The sequence below is a fragment of the Rhinopithecus bieti genome, unplaced genomic scaffold, assembly GCF_001698545.2.
Source record: "Rhinopithecus bieti isolate Rb0 unplaced genomic scaffold, ASM169854v2 scaffold_2432, whole genome shotgun sequence".
Taxonomy (NCBI): Eukaryota; Metazoa; Chordata; class Mammalia; order Primates; family Cercopithecidae; genus Rhinopithecus; species Rhinopithecus bieti.
In genome coordinates, this window is record NW_016804136.1 from 747,519 (window position 1) to 765,489 (window position 17,971).

The 17,971-nt window shown below is 44.8% G+C and overlaps 2 protein-coding genes across 9 annotated transcripts in view; both read right to left on the minus strand.

Annotated features, from left to right (window-relative positions):
- Positions 1 to 8,010, minus strand: part of LOC108524577 (multidrug resistance-associated protein 5) — a 45,059-nt gene extending 37,049 nt beyond the window's left edge. The window contains exons 1-6 of the mRNA XM_017865670.1: positions 7,791 to 8,010; positions 7,131 to 7,364; positions 6,824 to 6,997; positions 6,109 to 6,256; positions 2,989 to 3,137; positions 2,012 to 2,119 (exon numbers count right to left, since the gene is read on the minus strand). Coding sequence (XP_017721159.1) covers positions 2,012 to 2,119; positions 2,989 to 3,137; positions 6,109 to 6,256; positions 6,824 to 6,997; positions 7,131 to 7,364; positions 7,791 to 7,847 — 870 coding nt within the window. The 5' untranslated portion in view covers positions 7,848 to 8,010. The remainder of the gene's footprint in view (positions 1 to 2,011; positions 2,120 to 2,988; positions 3,138 to 6,108; positions 6,257 to 6,823; positions 6,998 to 7,130; positions 7,365 to 7,790) is intronic.
- Positions 8,011 to 8,107: 97 nt separating this feature from the next.
- The window catches only part of ABCC5 (ATP binding cassette subfamily C member 5), a 33,468-nt gene continuing 23,604 nt past the window's right edge, over positions 8,108 to 17,971 (minus strand). For 2 of the 8 annotated variants that reach the window (XM_017865904.1, XM_017865872.1), the window contains exons 3-6: positions 13,603 to 13,760; positions 12,940 to 13,095; positions 12,142 to 12,289; positions 8,109 to 9,253 (exon numbers count right to left, since the gene is read on the minus strand). In XM_017865904.1, the coding sequence (XP_017721393.1) occupies positions 9,167 to 9,253; positions 12,142 to 12,289; positions 12,940 to 13,095; positions 13,603 to 13,760 (549 nt within the window). In that variant the 3' untranslated portion in view covers positions 8,109 to 9,166. Of the gene's footprint in view, positions 12,290 to 12,939; positions 13,096 to 13,602; positions 13,761 to 17,971 lie in introns of all 8 variants that reach the window. The other 6 variants (XM_017865898.1, XM_017865865.1, XR_001884135.1 and 3 more) reach the window with 5 other exon arrangements.

The following is a 17,971-nucleotide window of genomic DNA, read 5'->3' on the forward strand; positions in this document are numbered from 1 at the left end:
CAAGTCCTCACTACTAAGCAGGAGATGAGAGCCCTCGAAAAACAAGGGGAGGACCAACCTACACTACAGGCCCTTACTTTATTCAAAGTGCTACCAAATCCATTCACTAACAAGAATACAGAAATGAACAGCAGGGAGAACTTATAGTCAAACATTTGCCTTTCATCCACGACCGGTTATTGCGGATTCAGCAAAATAAAGCTCAGAGTCCCATTAGGCCATTTTTTTTCATATGACTCTGGCTCTTGGTTTTCTAAATGGCCACGCTGGGGTCAGGGAGGGGCACATTAGAAGACTAGCTTTCTTCCCCTCCCTCTCCCCCTCCCCCTCACTCTCCCTCTCCTTCCTTCCTTCTCTCTCTCCCCTCCCTCCCTTCCTTCCTTTTTCTTTCTTCTTTAAAAAAAAAAAAAAAAAGATAAGAGTCTCACTCTGTTGTCCAAGCTGGAGTGCAGTGCCATGATCATAGCTCACTGCAGCCTCTACCTCCTGGGCTCAAGCAATCTTCCCACCTCAGCCTCCCGAGTAGCTAGGACTACGGGCGCACGCCACTGCGCCTGGCTATTTTTTTATTTTTTTGTAGAGATGGGGTCTTGCTGTGTTGCCCAGGCTGGTCTTGAACTCCTGGGCTCAAGTGATCCACCTGCCTCAGCCTCCCAAAGAGCTAGGACTACAGGCACGAGCCACCATGCCTGGCCAGGACTGGCTTTCTTGACCAAATAAAAGTCACCTGGTCAACTGTAAACAAGCAGAATATAAACAAATCCCAGGAACTGAGTTTCCACGTTTCTTAAGAAGAAAATCCAATTTGTTTTCTCCTGAACCTCCAAGATGATTATATCCATTCCTCAAACATGTGAGCTTCAAGCCTTCACATCAGCAAAATTGCTTTCGTATTCTTCTCACCGGCCAATAAAGACAAGCAGGGGCATACGAGCTAATCTATGCAGTGGCAATGTCAAAGAATTCCAGCCCACATGGCGTCCCCCTTTTTTTGTTAAGTATTAACCACTGTCAAATATCTATTTCTCTCCACCCTCCCAAATATACTCCCTTTCATATCATGTATGTGTATTATCCTGAAGGAACAAGGAACACAGCCAAGGTATGATCAACTAACCACCTGCAAAAAAAAAGGGAAGCTGATACTGGGGGCGGGCGCTGGTGGCTCAAGCCTGTAATCCGCAGCACTTTGGAGGCCGAGACGGTGGATCACAGGTCAGTGAGATTTCGAGACCGCATCGCTGGCCTAACATGGTGAAACCCCGTCTCGTACTAAAAATCTCAAAACTAGCCCGATGCGCGAAGGTGGTGGGCGCCTGTAGTCCTCGGCAGCTACTCGGTGAGGCTGAGGCAGGAGATATGGCGTAAACGCCGGGAGGCCGGAGCTTGCAGTGAAGCCTGAGATCTGGGCCACTGCAGTGCTCCAGTCCGGGGCGACACGAGCGCAGACTCCCGCTCAAAAAAAAAAAAAAAAAAAAAAAGAAGAAGCTGAAATTTTCTTAACTGCACTTCTCAACATGATCTAGTTTTACGACTATTTCCATGTCACTGCTTTCCCTGCGTCGTGAGTAGCAACCACAGGGCAGGAAAAAGAAAGTATCAAAAAGGATTCAGCGTGTCAACCCATCAAAGTGACAGTAACAAAGATCAAGGGGAAGATGCCCCACAGTGCTGGTCTTCTAGGTTTAAGCCACTTCAAGGCCCAGTGAGTTGCGACACATCCATGTCAGGACCAGGTGGAAGGGGCTAGCTCTAAAGGGGAACTCTGCAATCCTGGGAGCTCAGATCATGGCCGTCCAGAAAAGGTAAAATTCACATTAATTTAAAAGGTGGTAAGTCTCATCCCTCAATTCAGTCTCCTCCACTGCCCCCTTTTTCTTACCGACTTGCCAAAAGGCCAAAGCCAAGCTTAAATCCAGTGAGGCCAGCCTGTATGGCCCCTTGAACAGAGCCAGCAGTTAGTTGTGTGGGGAGGGCTCCTGACACTGGGGCAGGGAAAGGAGCCACTTACCTTAAATCTGTCAACAGCCACCGAGGCTTCTGAGAGGGACTTTACTGAAAACGGTGTTACTTTCAAAGCAAAAGTCATGGAATTGAAGACTGTCACCACTGTGAAAGCCTGAAAATAGAAGAAGAGAAGAAACTGTGCCTAATTATGCTATGCAACTAAAGTAACCTGACACCATCAATTTCCTCTCAGGTGCTAGGAAGGCTGCAGCTTGACTGTCAGATGTTATTACAAGTCAATTACTTTTTTTTTTTTTTTTGAGACGGAGTCTCGCTTTGTCGCCCAGGTTGGAGTGCAGTGACACAATCTCGGCTCACTGCAACTTCCACCTCCCAGGTTCAAGCAATTCTCCTGCCTCAGCCTCCCGAGTAGCTGGGACTACAGGTGCTCAACACCACGTCCGGCTAATTTTTTGCATTTTTAGTAGAGATGGGGTTTCACCATGTTTGCCAGGCTGGTCTCAAACTCCTGACCTCAAGTGATCCGCCCGCCTTGGCCTCCCAAAGTGCTGGGATTACAGGTGTGAGCCACCATGCCCGGCCACATTTTTTTTTTTAAGTAGAGTTTTTGAGACCTTCAATTAAAATTTCCAGTAAATATGAACCACAGGATGATCTGTAATTTCAGAATTAAACTCAAATTTAGGTTGACTAAAAACAACTCATACACTATTTGTGCATAAGGGCTGGCTCCCCACTCTTCTGCTTCTCAGCTTAATCCCATGAATGAAAAAATATCTACTAATTCTTGGGGAAACCTCCAGGTCCAGTAAGAAGATCAGAGCATCATCTCCATATGTGGTATTTTTTTTTTTTTTTTTTTTTGAGATGGAGTCTTGCTCTGTCACCCATGCTGGAGTGCAGTGGCGCGATCTTGGCTCACCATAACCTCCGCTTCCTGGGTTCAAGCGATTTTCCTGCCTCAGCCTCTGGCAAATGTGGTATTTCTAAAATGTTCCCCATCCCTGAGGGTTCCCTGACCTGTGCTGCTGTCAGATCGAAGCCCAAGGTCATATGAACAGAGAAGGTCACTACACTGGCGATCACCACCACAATGGGAGCCACACCCACAGTGATGCTCTGGAAGTACCCGGCTTTTTCCAATATCCGACGCTCCTCCTCACGGATTTCTACGAAAAAGCAAGCCAATTTCAAAGCAAGTTAAAAGCAGCCTAGGGATGTTGTTCCTTCACCTCCAAACAAGACTCCGTAGGTCTCCAGCCACTCTTCAACACCTATGACTATCAACTTTACCACTAAAGCTGGTATAAAAGGCTGAGGTTTGAAATGGATCAAGTGACAGGAATGAATCTAACAGAAAGCAATCACTATATATGAACACAATGATCACCTTCTATGATAGCTTTTCTGATTTTCTTGTCAGTTTCTTAGGTTTAGAAAGAATGAACACATTAATTGTATCTGTAATTGGCAGTTGCGTTTGCTTACCCGATTGTTGTTTAATTTTTGCCTAAGGAATTACTAGGAAAGACAACACAATGACACTGGAGAATTAAAAAGGGACTAAGAGGCTGGGCGTGGTGGCTCATGCCTATAATCCCAGCACTCTGGGAGGCCAAAGCAGGGGGAATCACCTGACGTCAGGAGTTCGAGCCTGGCCTGGCCAACATGGTGAAACCCCATCCCGCTAAAAATACAAAAATTAGCTGGGTGTGGTAGTACACGCCTGTGATCCCAGCTACTTGGGAGGCTGAGGCCGGAGAATCGCTTGAACCCGGAAGGTGGAGGCTGCAGTGCGCCAAGATTGCACTACTGTATTCCAGTCTGGTTGACAAAGCCAGACTTTGTCTCAAAAGAAAAAAAAAAAAAGGGCGGTGGGGAGGTAACTAAGATTTCGTAGAGTGCCTGCTGTATGTTGGCAGTGGCATAGAAGCTTCCATACAAAAACGCAGTAACAACAACTGGAAGATAGGTGAAATATAATTTCTACAGGCAGAATGATTTTTCTTAAATATTTGCAAAATCAACCCCCTTATTAGCAAAGCAACCATACAGTACTGAAGACCATGGAGCAGGAAGCAGAACAATAAGATACTTTTTTTTTCAGACGAGGTCTCACTCTGTTGCTCAGGCTGGAGTGCAGTGGCACAATCATGGCTCACTGAAACCTCAACCTCCGTGGCTCAAGTAATCCTCCCACCTTAGCTTTCCAAGTAGCTGGGACCACAGATGTGCACTACCATGCCCAGTTAAGTTTTATTTTTTGTAGAGATGAGGTCTCACTATGTTGCCCAGGCTGGTGTCGAACTCCTGGGCTCTAGTGATCCTATCTCTCCTTCCAAAGCGTCGAGACTAAAGGCATAAGCCACCTCACCTGGACAATACTTTTTTTTTTTTTTAAGATAGAGTCTCACTGTGTTGCCCAGGCTGGAGTGCAGTGGTGTGATCTCAGCTCACTGCAACCTCTGCCTCCCAGGTTCAAGTGATCCTCCTGCCTCGGCCTCTTGGGTAGCTGGGATTACAGGCTGTGCCATCACGCCTGGCTAATTTTTATATTTTCAGTAGAGAAGGGGTTTTGCCATGTTGGCCAGGCTGCTCTTGAACTCCTGACCTCAGGTGATCCACCTGCCTCGGCCTCCCAAAGTGCTGGGATTACAGGCATGCAACACCGCACCTGGCAAATACTTAATTCTTCTAAGAGGCTATGCACTGACCTTAAAGGTGTTACCACTGCCTAAGGCATTGGGGAACTATCTTCACAGCTAGTTTGTAAGTCACATAAAAACAAATAACTCCTTACTTTAACATTTATTATATACCTTGGCCATGTCTATAATGAGTAAGAACACTCTTTTCAAATTAATACCTATAGGTAAAGATACCAGTCAGGGGCTGATGGATGAGGGGAATCTCAGAAAAAAGACCATAAAACTATAGAATCAGAGAGCCAGAAGGACCACTGGCAGCCATCCTGCCATCAACCTGCTGGCAGCTGTCCATTCAGAATCCATTTGTTCCACTCCCGTAGAAACAAACTCACGCTTAACAAGGCAGCCCCATCCACTGGGGGGCACCACTTGAGTGGTCACCTCCTCTGGATGCTTCTTAGCTTAACAGCCCTCATAAATCAAATGCAGATTCCAGAACTGGACATCATGTTCCTGAAGGTTACTCAATGAAAGGAAAACAGCTGCCTTGCTCTGAACACTTTTCTTTTCTTTTTTTTTTTTTTGAGACAGAGTCTCGCTGCAACACCCAGGCTGGAGTGCAATGGCGTGATCTCAGCTCACTGCAACCTCTGCCTCCTGGGTTCAAGTGATTCATTCTCCTGTCTCTGTCTCCCAAGTAGCTGGGATTACAGGATCATGCCACCACACCCAGCTAATTTTTGTATTTTTAGTACAGATGGGGTTTCACCATATTGGCAGGGCTGGTCTTTAACTCCTGACCTCAGGTGATCCTCCTCCCTCAGCCTCCCAAAGTGCTGGGATTACAGGTGTGTGCCACTGGTGCCCGACCTGAACACTGTATTTCTACTCCACCTATAACGTATTGACTGTTTTACAGCATTGGACTCAGCTCCTGATGAGGTTATGGTCCACCAACAGCCCCATCTCTTTTATTTAAATTAAGTATCTATGTATTTGTTTTTAAGTATCTCCTGCTTCAATTTCATCTGTTTTAAGGCACACTGGTTCAACTTGTGTTGAGATCTTTCTGAATGCCCCATCTGTGCTATTTCTCCTAGCTTTATTGGCACTTACATATTTGACAGAGCTAGGATCAGCATCCAGCCATCCTGACTCCCAGCTTACCTCAAAGCCTCATGACCAGGCTGGAAAATCATGGGCAGGATGAGAATATACACAGGGGGCTTTGAAACTGAATTATTCCTAACTAGCTGTGTATTAACTGGGAAAAATCCATTTTCCCAGGTCTCAATTTCCTCATCAGTGAGATGAGGTTATGGGTTCAAACCTCTAAGATCCCTTTTGAACACAAAGATTCTATGATATTATGTCCTACAATACTAGACACTAGTCCTAGTATATAATGTGTTCAGAAAGCCAAGTGTGTGAATAAGACCCAAAGAATCCAGAGTCCTTCCACCACATGCACATACGAAATCTTTAAACTCACTTTGAACACTCTGAGAAAATGCTTTGACCCAGGCATACATTTTAATAAATTTAATGTAGGTAAGAACTTCATTCATCTTCTGGACACGTTCATCCGTGGCAGCCACGCATTTTCTCCTGAAATATGCTGTGAACCGTGATGCAAACATCTGAAAGGAAAAGTGATGCCACACCAAATTAAAGCTCATTCAAACTTGATAACTACCTAATCTGCTTAAGGTCATTCTCAATAAAATGAGCATATAATCCTGTTTGCTAGGATGTTAGGTAGTTGTACTGTATTTAATAAAAGTGACCTACTGAATTGTAACAAAACATTACTGAATTCTTATCTCTTTGTAAGGCAATGAAGACAAGTAAGTATTTATTCTCAATAGTGACCACATATACTGCATGTTTCCAAAGGGGAGGCAGGAGGGCCCTATCACTTAGCACCAACTCCAGCGCAGTGACTCAAACACTCCTACGTCAAGTGAGACAGGGCTTACTGGCTGGCCTTCTCATTCAGACTCTTTTTCATGCAAGTGACACCTTACCTCCTCTCAAGTCAAAATTCTGTCCCAACGGAGCAAGCACTATCTAGCTCTAGATTTAATCTGCTTTGAGGAAATTTCCAATCAGAGATGTGACACTTCAGCAATGCCTACTATAACCCAATGGAAGTAACTCATTTCCTAAAGAGAAGCTGCCAAGATTCAGCTGGGAGGCTTACTCACCATTGCTGGGTAAAAGAGGATAAAAACAGCTGATCCCAGGAAGCCTGTTGGTCCCAGAATAATTACATTATAAATCATGCCTAAGATGGCAACAACGGGTCCTCCAGCCAGCAGGCTGCCAACGGCTGCTGCCTCAAACATCCTCTGCCCGTCGTTGGAGCAAATGTTGATGAGCTGTCAGATACAAAGAGTAGTGAGGGGGCCCTGCAAGGACATGGTTCATTCATCTCAGGAGGCAGGGCCCTAGAGGAACGAACCTCAAGCTAGGAAGTTGCCCTCTGCTGTGAAGCAAATACCCCTCACTCACCTCACCCAGGGATTTCTCTTTAATGTTCTTCAACTTAAGGATCTTCTTAAATGCCATGGTTAGGATGGCCCCCCGCAAGCGGACACCGGTTCGGTAATTCAATGCCCAAGTCAGTGCAAGCGACCAAGACCGCACGATTTCTGTCAGAAGGAGGCCCAGGACTAACAACAAGCTGTACTGCAGGTTAGACTCTGTTGCCTGGGTATACTCCAAGAGGTGTTTCACCATGAAGGCCTACAGGGAGAGATACACACCAATGTCAACATCTCCACGGCACTCATACACAATGCCATAGTTTTATGTTAAGTTAGAAAGAGTAGGCAGCTCCGCTCAGGGACCAGTGTGCAAGCAAAACAAAACTTTGGAGGACCCAGTTATTACAAGCTGCCTGCAGTAATTTACTCAGGGCATTCTGCAGGAGCTAGGTCTAATTGAAAACTTTCTTCCTTTCAGGACACCATCAAAACCATTACTCTTTCTAATGTAACATAAACCTATCAATGAGCTGAAGTTAACTCTAAACACATGGTCATTCAAAAGTACAGCTTTGACCTTATTCCAGTATCTCCACACATGGATACATTTCTTTACATGAAATTAAGACCTTTTTTTGGATCATTTCAAACGTGCTTATTTGATAAAAAGGAACAGTGTACCTACAGTTGTACTGGGGAAGAGTGAGAAGTGCATTTGCAAAACATTCCTGAAAATAAACATCAGCAGTTTAATAGTACAGAAGAGAGCAAACAAAGCAGGCTATCAAAACTCCAGAGACCCTCCCATGGGCCCACCCCACTCCCAACTCCCTCCCAAAAATGAAAACATGTTACCTCAGGCAGTATATGTCTAACACCACCTGCAGAGGGAAGGCGGCCAGCCCCCAAGAACCACCGAGTGCCACCTCCAGCTGAGGTCCTGCAACGCCGGAGCACACACTCACACAAGGCACATTCAGCAACAGTATTAAATACCAGGAAGTGGGAAGGAATGTACTTTTATTGAAAATGAAAAAATATAAAAGTACCATCTTCAAAGAGCATCTCACAAACACTGTACAGCAGGTGAAGCATTGCAGTAACATACATTGAAACATACAGAGTCAAATTATACAGGACTAGCCATCTAACAGGTCATCTGGCCTCCGACGGTTGTTTAACGACACACAGTAGAAATAGAGAATAAAACCCATATCTGTTTCCAGAGTCCAAAGTAGTATATCAGGCTGACAGCACTCAATCAGTGAGGGCTCCTGAGGTTGCAATGATTCTGCAATGGAGTAGATTCTCTAGGAAAAAAGACCTTGCTGCTAAGGAAAGAGAATTAAAAACAAAACAAAACGAAAAGCTCCCCAAAGAGGTGCTCTGCTCAAAATGGCTGGTGCCACTGGTGCACTAAGCTGTGAGGAATTACCTCTGCTCGGGACAGAATAAAAAATCCTAGGCCTCAAGGAAAAACTGGTGGCATCCTTCTGGGTCTTTTCAAGTCCTTGCATCTAAAATCAATCTTGATTGACAAAAATAAAACAAAAAACAACAACAAAAGAAAGCCAAACCAATCCCCCACCCTAAAGGAAGAAAAAAATTAACGTGAAGCCCATCCACCCCTATACCCAGGTTCCTTATAGCAAAGGTGACTGCAGCTGTAAGTCAGAGCTGAATGACAGACAAAAATGGAGGCCAGACACCATGGTCCGGAGGTAGCTACGCTGAATTCCAGAACCCAGAATCTCTCTGGGTTAATTTCTTGTTTTTCCTGAGATTAAATTAATACCAGATGTCCACTAGGTCCTAGGAGATCCCCACCAATCAGATTTTTGCCAAGTCCCAGGAAATAACCTGATCAAATAGGAGACTTCAGATTCCAAGAACTACTGTATTCCACCTCTCCCCTCCCTCAGACTTTTAGATTTATATCCATTGCTTGGGTCACCACTGTATACAGCCGGGTTGCTGGTTTACTAGCAAGAAGATTGGCTTCTTTTCCAGTATGCAATCCAAAATGTGGAACTGAGTCACAGGGCCAAAGCCCCCTTTTCCTCACGTGAAGCAACTCAGTAAGATGGCGGTGCAGTGAAGCCTGTTCCCACACACCTCAGCACTGATGGAGCAGTCTCCAAAGGAAGGCTGAAAGGACAGCAGGTGGTTGCCTTGGGCTCCTTCCTTCCCATACCTTTAGAGTGCCATTTTTCAGCACCAGATAATAGCATCAGCGCCTCCCAGAGGGGAGGAGCAGGGAAGGTAAAAGACATAGTGAATGTTTATACTATGCAAAACTTTCAAAGGGGGGGAAAAAGAGGAAACAGCAGATTAAAGAAGTTCCAACACATCGGGTTTTTAAATAACAATGACATTTCAAACCATTTTTTAGGGGATAAAGAAAAAAGAGATTTCCATGAAAAATCCAACCAAAATTTAGTTTTTAAAAAGTTACAAATGTATCATTTAAATCTAAACAAACTGGAAGAAAACTTGAGACTGTTAGCATAGCTGTCTGGCTGTGGAAAGCATTCCCAGTGAATAAACATTACCTTACCTGAACTCTTGGCGAGAGATTCTGCCCAGCTTGACTCTCTCATTCTGACCGCAGAATACAGCCATCCTGAAAATTCTAAAGAACAGCTTCTGTCACTGGTTCCACTACAGAGAGACTCCCCCCAAATCCAGATCCTGACAGCACCAAGCAAGCTGCAGGTGGAGAGAGGTTGGAAGGGTGGGAAACTTACCTCTCTAAGGGTTTTACACTGTCCTTTCCCCAAAAGGCCCTCGGGCAGAGTTAGCATTCACCAAGAGATAGCACTGCAGGAGGCGGCCTTCTCTTGCAGATCTAGGTGCGATGCTAATTCTTTATACACAGATCACAGGTGAGGCCTAGTCTTTTAGAACTGTCTTAATCCAAAAAGGCCCCAAAGCATCTCTGTAAGTGTAGCAATCTGGCTACACAGGACCATACTGTTAGAGAGTCTGATACTCCATGAACATTATTATGACCCCCAGGCACCCTGCACATATGGCACTAGTCCACTGGCATCACCAAAGCCTTGGATCATCTTGGTGTATAAATGTCAGCATCAGCTGGCCGGTAGGTAAAAACAAACACAGCACAACAACTTGATTGTGTTTCATTTGTTCTGTGTATGGCTACCAAGGTTCGGTGAAACCCGAGCAGGGACAAGAAATAAAAATGCCGTTTTATTCGGGGAGCCCGTATGTGGGCAGTCTGTCCTTACACAGGTTTCTGTAAGGACAGATTAAGCTAGTTTGAAAGTCGTGCCAGATTAGGAAACTTGCAAAAATCTAAAACGAATGTTCCTCAAAAGGATTTAAGGCCACAGAGAGGAGGTTTACTCACTGCTAGTACTAATCTCAACACCAGCCTGGTTTTTCAATTTCCAATGGAAATGAAACATATTAGAATTGGAGTTCCAAAAAAGGAAGTGTGTATTATTTACACTTTTAAATCTATAAGAGACTATGGATGAGTCCATTGCTTTCTCAGTTCCAGGACAGAATCCCATGAAATAACACTGGCCTTAAGATGCTCTTCCCTGAAAGGGCAGAGAGAAGAAAAAGCACGCTGCTGCTTTCCTATGAAACGAGGGCTCTTAGCTTTCCCTGGCAGCTAGAACAGTTTCCTAGAGGTTAGTATCCCAGTGTTCTGCACCATAAATGAGAGATTACGGAATATACGAATGTTCGGGGGAGTGACCGCGAAGCCACCAAGCTGAATATGGATAGGTAACTTTTTTTCAAAAAATAAAAATAAAAATCCCAACAATCCATGGAATTTTTTTTTAGAGGGGAGTCAATGAAGTTCTTGCATTGGCCAAATGGAATCAAGAAAGCCCATGATCACTTTATTCGGAAAGCCTGCATAGGGTGCTACCCAGAGGAATGAATTCTATGAGGTAAGAGCAGCCACCAGCCCTGTAGTGAAACAATGACAGAAGCTCTTCTTGGGGGAAGCTGGCTCTATGAAAGTGTTTGCCATTTTGGTAAATTACGTAACACAACATTTCAGTTACATGGTCCTTTTTACTTAAAACTTTTATATAAAGTATGTTAGTTGGTCAATTATTAATAATATAGAAACCCAATACCAGAAAAGTAGCGTTCTCTGCTTCAGAAAAGAGATCAAAACTTTAACAAGAGGCATCAAACGTCAAAAAAACAAAAACAAAAACAAAACTGCAAATTAGTTTTACCTAATCGCCATGCATCTGAGGCACATACTTACCGAAACCATGAACCTCCAGCTTTACCCACACACGGAAAATGCACAGTACAAGCAGTACTACTGCTCCGATGCCTCAAGGCAAATGTGTAGAGAATAGATTTAATCAAGGTCTCAAGTGTAAGGCAGCACAGCAAGTGTAAGAAACAGGTGCCCAGGAAACAGAGTGAACGTCAAAGGCTCTCTTGTCTACTCTGCATCAGTACAGACTGGGGAAAACCACAGCTGCCACCCCAACGCTTGCCACACAGTTACACTATAAGTCAAACTTAAACGGACTCCAGGTAAGACTCTAAAATCCTTGACAGTCCTCTAGTTTCCTCAGGGCTTATTTGCCACGGACCCGCCAAACATGTGATAACTCTGCCTCCAGGCACTCGGTATGTCCCCAGCGCTGGCTCACCAGCCCAGGCCACATAATGTGCTCTCACTCACTCACAGCACTGCAAGACACACCTGCCCGCACCGACTATCATTTCATATCAACACACAACCGAGAGGCACAGTCCCGTGCAGAACTGGAGTCAGTTCCATTTTACCCCCGCCCAGAAATCAAGCCAGTTCCATTTCTTCTCTGGCAACACTGCCCTTTCATCCTTCCAGCTGTTGCCAAGCCACCATTCACTCCAAAATCCATCGACCCCTTTCAACAGTTCTGAAGGCATCTCTAAGACTGCTACCTAGCCCAAAGCTGAGCACAACCCCTGGAACAGAATAAGAGTGTTAGAGCTGGCCGTGGCCGGGCCCCTGGAGACTGTCGGAAAGGATGGTTAGAACTTACTGGTCCACTGAAGCCAGCCAGCTGCGTGATCATCAGGCACACGATGGACAGGATGAGCCTGGTGCGGCAGAAGATCCACACAACCCTTCGCAGGGAAGCAGCGTCTGGCCCAACTTCATTCAGTTCTTCTTGCCACAGTCTCTCTAGTCTTAATAAGGGCACACGTCCTCGTTACACATCTCCCCGGGGGAAAGGCACACCTAGCTCCCCGCTTGCCACCACTTTTTGTCTCCAGGTTTTGCCACCACTCACATAAGTCTCTCCTTTAAAATTATGTACATAGTCTTCACCTTCTGGGAAAAAATACCATTCCTGGGGAACTACATATTTACCCTGTACAGGGAGCCTCCCAGGATACAGAAAATGATGAGAGCAAAAGCCTTTCCACCCAGGAAAATGATCCCTGAATGCAATTTGTGAATAAGAACTTCCTTTTTCAGGGGCCCCCGACCCTTTCTGAAGGTTCCTGTGGTAAAATGTGAAGTTGTAAACTAGATTTTAATCATGACAATCAGCTACCACAAAAATGTATTCTGTCACAAGGCAGCAACATAATCTCCCTGCAGACTCAGGAAGAGAAGCGGGGCTGAGAGAGAGAGAGAAAGCCCGTGGTTAAAACAGGATCAAAGGTGAAATAGGAGATAAAGCAAAAGAGCAAAGAGAAAGTCATCCCCAGGCCGCCCACCCTCCACTGGACAGCTTGGCTCTTTAAAGACACAGAGCTGTGGACTTCACACTCCTAGCTCAGGCCCTGCCCACCCAGCATGGGGGAGATGAGGGTGGACCAGAGGCACCTACCTTCTGCAGTTCACGTCAGAAGACTCGTGCTTGGACAGAGACCACACGTCTTCCATTGAGAGTTCCCCCTTCTTGTGGGCCACACGGGCCAGAGAAGAAAGCCACGAAAAAGTCATACAGGAAAAAAGCCCAGCATTGTCCACTGGGTGCTGGTGTCTAAGGAGAGAAAACCGAAATCACAAAGCTATCAACATGCACGGAGAGGGCAGCTCGTGTTTAAAAGACAGAGTTTAGTGAACAGAGCTCTTAACTAAAGACAGGTCTCCCCAGCTGATCTAATCTTGGCCTGAATGTTCTAAAACGGCTTTGATGGGCCGGGTGTGGTGGCTCACACCTATAATCCCAGCACTTTGGGAGGCCAAGGCGGGCGGATCATGAGGTCAGGAGATTGAGACCATCCTGGCCAATACGGTGAAACCTCGTCTCTACTAAAAATACAAAAAAATTAGCTGGGCTTGGTAGTGCACGCCTGTAGTCCCAGATACTCAGGAGGCTGAGGCAGGAGAATCACTTGAACCCAGGAGGTGGAGATTGCAGTGGGCTGAGACCGTACCATTGCATGCCAGCCTGGCGACAGAGCAAGACTCTGTCTCCAACAAACAAACAAACAAACAAAAAAAAAGCCTTTGATGCTTCATGTCATCACCCGGCAGGGCGTCTTACTTGGAAGTAGTCCGGATGGGCTTCAGAGCACTCAAGCCGTGGTGGTACTTTCCCTTGGGATGCTCCTCGTCCAGGATTCTGAGCTGAGAATGCATGGAGACATCCAGAGAGAGGCCCTCAGCTCGGGCGGCTGTTTCCAAGGCATCTTGGCATTCCAACTATTCCAGCAGATAGGGAGAAAGGCAAGAGCACAGTTAATACACAGGCAAGAGGCAAACGGAACTGATGAAACGGGCTCAAACTGCAAACTGGACTCATCTTAACTGAGAAATCCCAAGCAAGGGTCAGGAGGTTAAACACTAACTTTGTATGATTTGAACCCACTGGGGAACAGTAAGCTAGATATTTAAAAATTTTAAACAGTTTTTTTTTTGGCCTCTTAGGTTCTACAGAAAAACTGATCAGATAGTACAGAGTGTTCCCATATACCTCTGTACCTCCCCCATCCTCCCCATCTGTTTTTCCTATTATTAACATCTTCCATTAGTGTGGTACCTTTGTTACAATTGATGAGCCGATGCAGATTCATTATTAACTGAAGTTCCATAGGTTACATTAGGGTCCACTCTTTGTTTTTTGGGGTTTTTCTGAGATAGAGTCTCGCTCTGTCACCCAGGCTGGAGTGCAGTGGCACGATCTCAGCTCACTGCAACCTCCAACTCCCACGTTCAAGCCATTCTCCTACCTCAGCCTCCTGAGTAGCTGGGATTACAGGCATGTGCCACCACGCCTGGAAAATTTTTGTATTTTTAGTAGAGATGGGGTTTTACCATGTTGGTCAGGCTGGTTTCGAACTCCTAACCCCGTGATCTACCTGCCTCGGCCTCCCAAAGTGCTAGGACTACAGGCATGAGCCACCGTGCCCGGCCCTGTTTTTGTTTTGTTTTGTTTTTCTTTTGAGATGGAGTCTCGCTCTGTTGCCCAGGCTGGAGTGCAGTGGTGTGATCTCGGATCACTGCAATCTCAGCCTCCCTGGTTCAAAAGCAATTCTCATGACTCAGTCTCCGAGTAGGGGGGTTAGAGGCGTGCACCACCACACCCAGCTAATTTTTGTATTTTTAGTAGAGATGGGGTTTCACCACATTGGCCAGGACGGTCTTGATCTCTTGACCTCATGATCCGCCTGCCTTGGCCTCCCAAAGTGTTGGGATTACGGGTGTGAGTCGCAGCACCCAGTTTATGGTCCACTCTTTGTGTTCTATGTTCTAAAATTTACATTTTTATTACCAACGTTTTATCTTCTGTTTCCCAATATGGATTGAGAGTCAATTATTTCACTACTAACTGCAAATCTGATTGCCCATTTTCTATGACAAAAACTTCCATCAGCCCTAATTAAACAGCCCTGCCATGCAGAAAGAGCCTGGATGTACATGTGCCTCCCCTGTCTCATCAGTAGCAGGAAGAACAGAACATGAGTTCTCATCCCGGCTGCACAGCTGAAGAGCTATACACTTCCCTGCAGCATAGGGCAGAAGCTCTCATGAGCTGAAATATAAAGTTACACGTATTGACTAACTAGAAAGCATATAAATGTTCATTAATTAGATTAACAAAAGTGCGTGCAAAAGTGTATTCTAAGGCTGACTGTGGCAGAAGAGGGTGGATCAAGAATCTAGACATGCTTATCCCTGTTTACTCTAAAAGTAACTCAAAAGTTTATGCTTTCCTGTTATAGAAGCAGAAGCTTCATTTTCCTCAATTTCCTTATCTTCCTTTTCTGTCTTAGCAGTGAAAGTCACATTATTACAAATATTTCCAGCAATTATTGTGAAATAGTAAAAAACAGATCTCAGCTGGGCATGGTGGCTCACACCTAAAATTCTGACACTTTGGCTTTTTTTTTTTTTTTTTTTTTTGAGATGGAGTCTTGCTCATCACCCAGGCTGGAGTGCAGTGGCGTGATCTCGGCTCACTGCAAGCTCTGCCTCCCGGGTTCACGCCATTCTCCTGCCTCAGCCTCCCGAGTAGCTGGGACTACAGGCACCTGCCAATGCGCCCGGCTAATTGTTTGTATTTTTAGCAGAGACGGGGTTTCACCGTCTTAGCCAGGATGGTCTCAATCTCCTGACTTTGTGATCCACTCGCCTCGGCCTCCCAAAGTGCTGGGATTACAGGCGCGAGCCACCGCGCCCGGCCTAAAATTCTGACACTTCGGAAGGCCACGGCAGGAGGATCGGTTGAGCTCCGGAATTCAAGACCACCCTGGGCAACACAGCAACACACCGTCTCTACAAAAAGTAAAAAAATCAGCCGGGCATGGTGATGTGTGCCTGTAGTACCAGCTACTTGGGAGGTGGAGGCAGAAGGATCACTTGAGCCCAGGAGTTGGAGGCTGCAATGAGCTATGATCGCACCACTGCACTCCAGCCTGGGTGACAGAGCAAGACTCTCTCTAAAAGAGGGAAAAAAACAAACAAACAAACAACAACAACAACAAAAAACCAAGGAGAATAGATCCCCAAATCAAGAAAAAGTTAAGTGGTTTAGCACCTAACACACCAAGCCTTATACAAAGCAGTCAATTTTTATACATCACCTCTTTTTCCACCAAAGAACAGAGGCAACTTAAACATTAACAGAACTGAACAGGTAGAATTTTGTATACAGGGGTCAGCTGGATGGCTGGGCAGATCAAACACAATAGCTTTAGTTCACAGCACAGTTAAGTTTTATCTTTAGATAACTTCTTGGTATTAGGAAAGCACACAGCCCTGCAAAGCACACTCCCTTCCTTTTGTCAAAGGCAAGTGAGACCAGTGTGAAGAGAACAATGGTACAACATGACAGGAGTCAACAACAAGAAACGAACTCATTCCTATACGACGTCCTTATGTATAATGTCAACACTTAATTTAATGGTTAGGGACTATGGCACTTGATAATGAACTGAGGACTGCTGAGATTCAAGTACATTACAAAGGTTTTTCTTACCTATAAGCTGCATATAACCACAAGGGGAAGGAAAAAAACTCCTGGGTTGAGAAAGCAGAAAGATACACTAAAAATACAAGCACACCTATTTTAAGTGAGTAGAAACTGGGAATCTGTATGGAGTAGGTACAGAATGTTACAGGGACCAACCTTATTTGGATATCCAAAGCTTCAGAAGATGACAAAAGATCTGAAAAATGTCACTTCAAATATACATTGGGTATCTGCCAAAATGGACTATACGCTGGGCTATAAAGTAAACCTCAACAAATCTCAAGACTGACATCATGTATACATGCACTCTGACCACTTTAGGATTTAATTAGAGCTCAGAAACAAAGATTTTTTAAATCTCCAAATGTTCAGAAATTATGCAATATACTTCTAAGTAATAATGTAAGTGAAAGAAGACATCAAATAGGCGTGACAATTTGTACCTATATAATCTCAACTTCTCAGGAGGCTGAGGTGGGAGGATTGCTTGAGCTCAGGAGTTTGAGGCTACAGTGAGCTATGATCTCACCACTACGCTCCAGACTGGGCAACAGAACAAGACTCTCTTTAAATAAATAAATAAAAAGAAGGCGTTAAACGGAAATCAGAATATATTCTGTACTAAACAGTATGAAACTGCAATACATCAGCATCTCTGGGATACAGTTAAAACAGAGAATAGAGTGAGATTTTCATTGCCTTTAAAGCATATATCAGAAAAGAAGAAAAAGAGAAAAATTAATGTTTTAAGCTACGGGTTGACGAACATTTCTGTAAAAGGCCAGAGGTAAATATTTTAAGTTTTGTGGGCTAAGAGGCAAAATCAAAGATATTAAGTAGGTACTCCTATTACAAGAGAAAACAAATCTCCACAAAATGTTGACACAATTCAGATTGTAATAATTGAGTACAATTTTTTGTAATAACACATCTACTGATGAGAAGAATGAAATTCTTTTATGGGGGAATAACATTTCACTTAACTGAGGTTTAAAATAGTTTTCCCTTTCATCAAAATTGATTGCAAATATTCATCTATGAATACTGATTTGCAATGAGATTCTACAATTCCACTTTTGCAAATGTCTTCATGAAAGTACACTGCTGGGCTGGGTGCAGTGGCTCACACCTATAAGCCCAGCACTTTGGGAGGCCAAGGCGGGCAGACTCCTTAGGTCAGGAGTCTGAGACCAGCCTGGTCAACATGGTGAATTTCCATCACTACTAAAAATACAAAAATTAGCAGGGCATGGTGGCACACACCTGTAGTCCCAGACTTGGGAAGCTGAGGTAGGAGGATCTCTTGAACCACGGAGGCAGAGATTGTCATGAGTTAAGATTGCGCCACCGCACTCCAGCATGGGCAACAGAACAAGACCCTGTCTCAAAAAAAAAAAAAAAAAAAAAGGAACTGCCAAATACTGAGCTAAATCCAGGAATA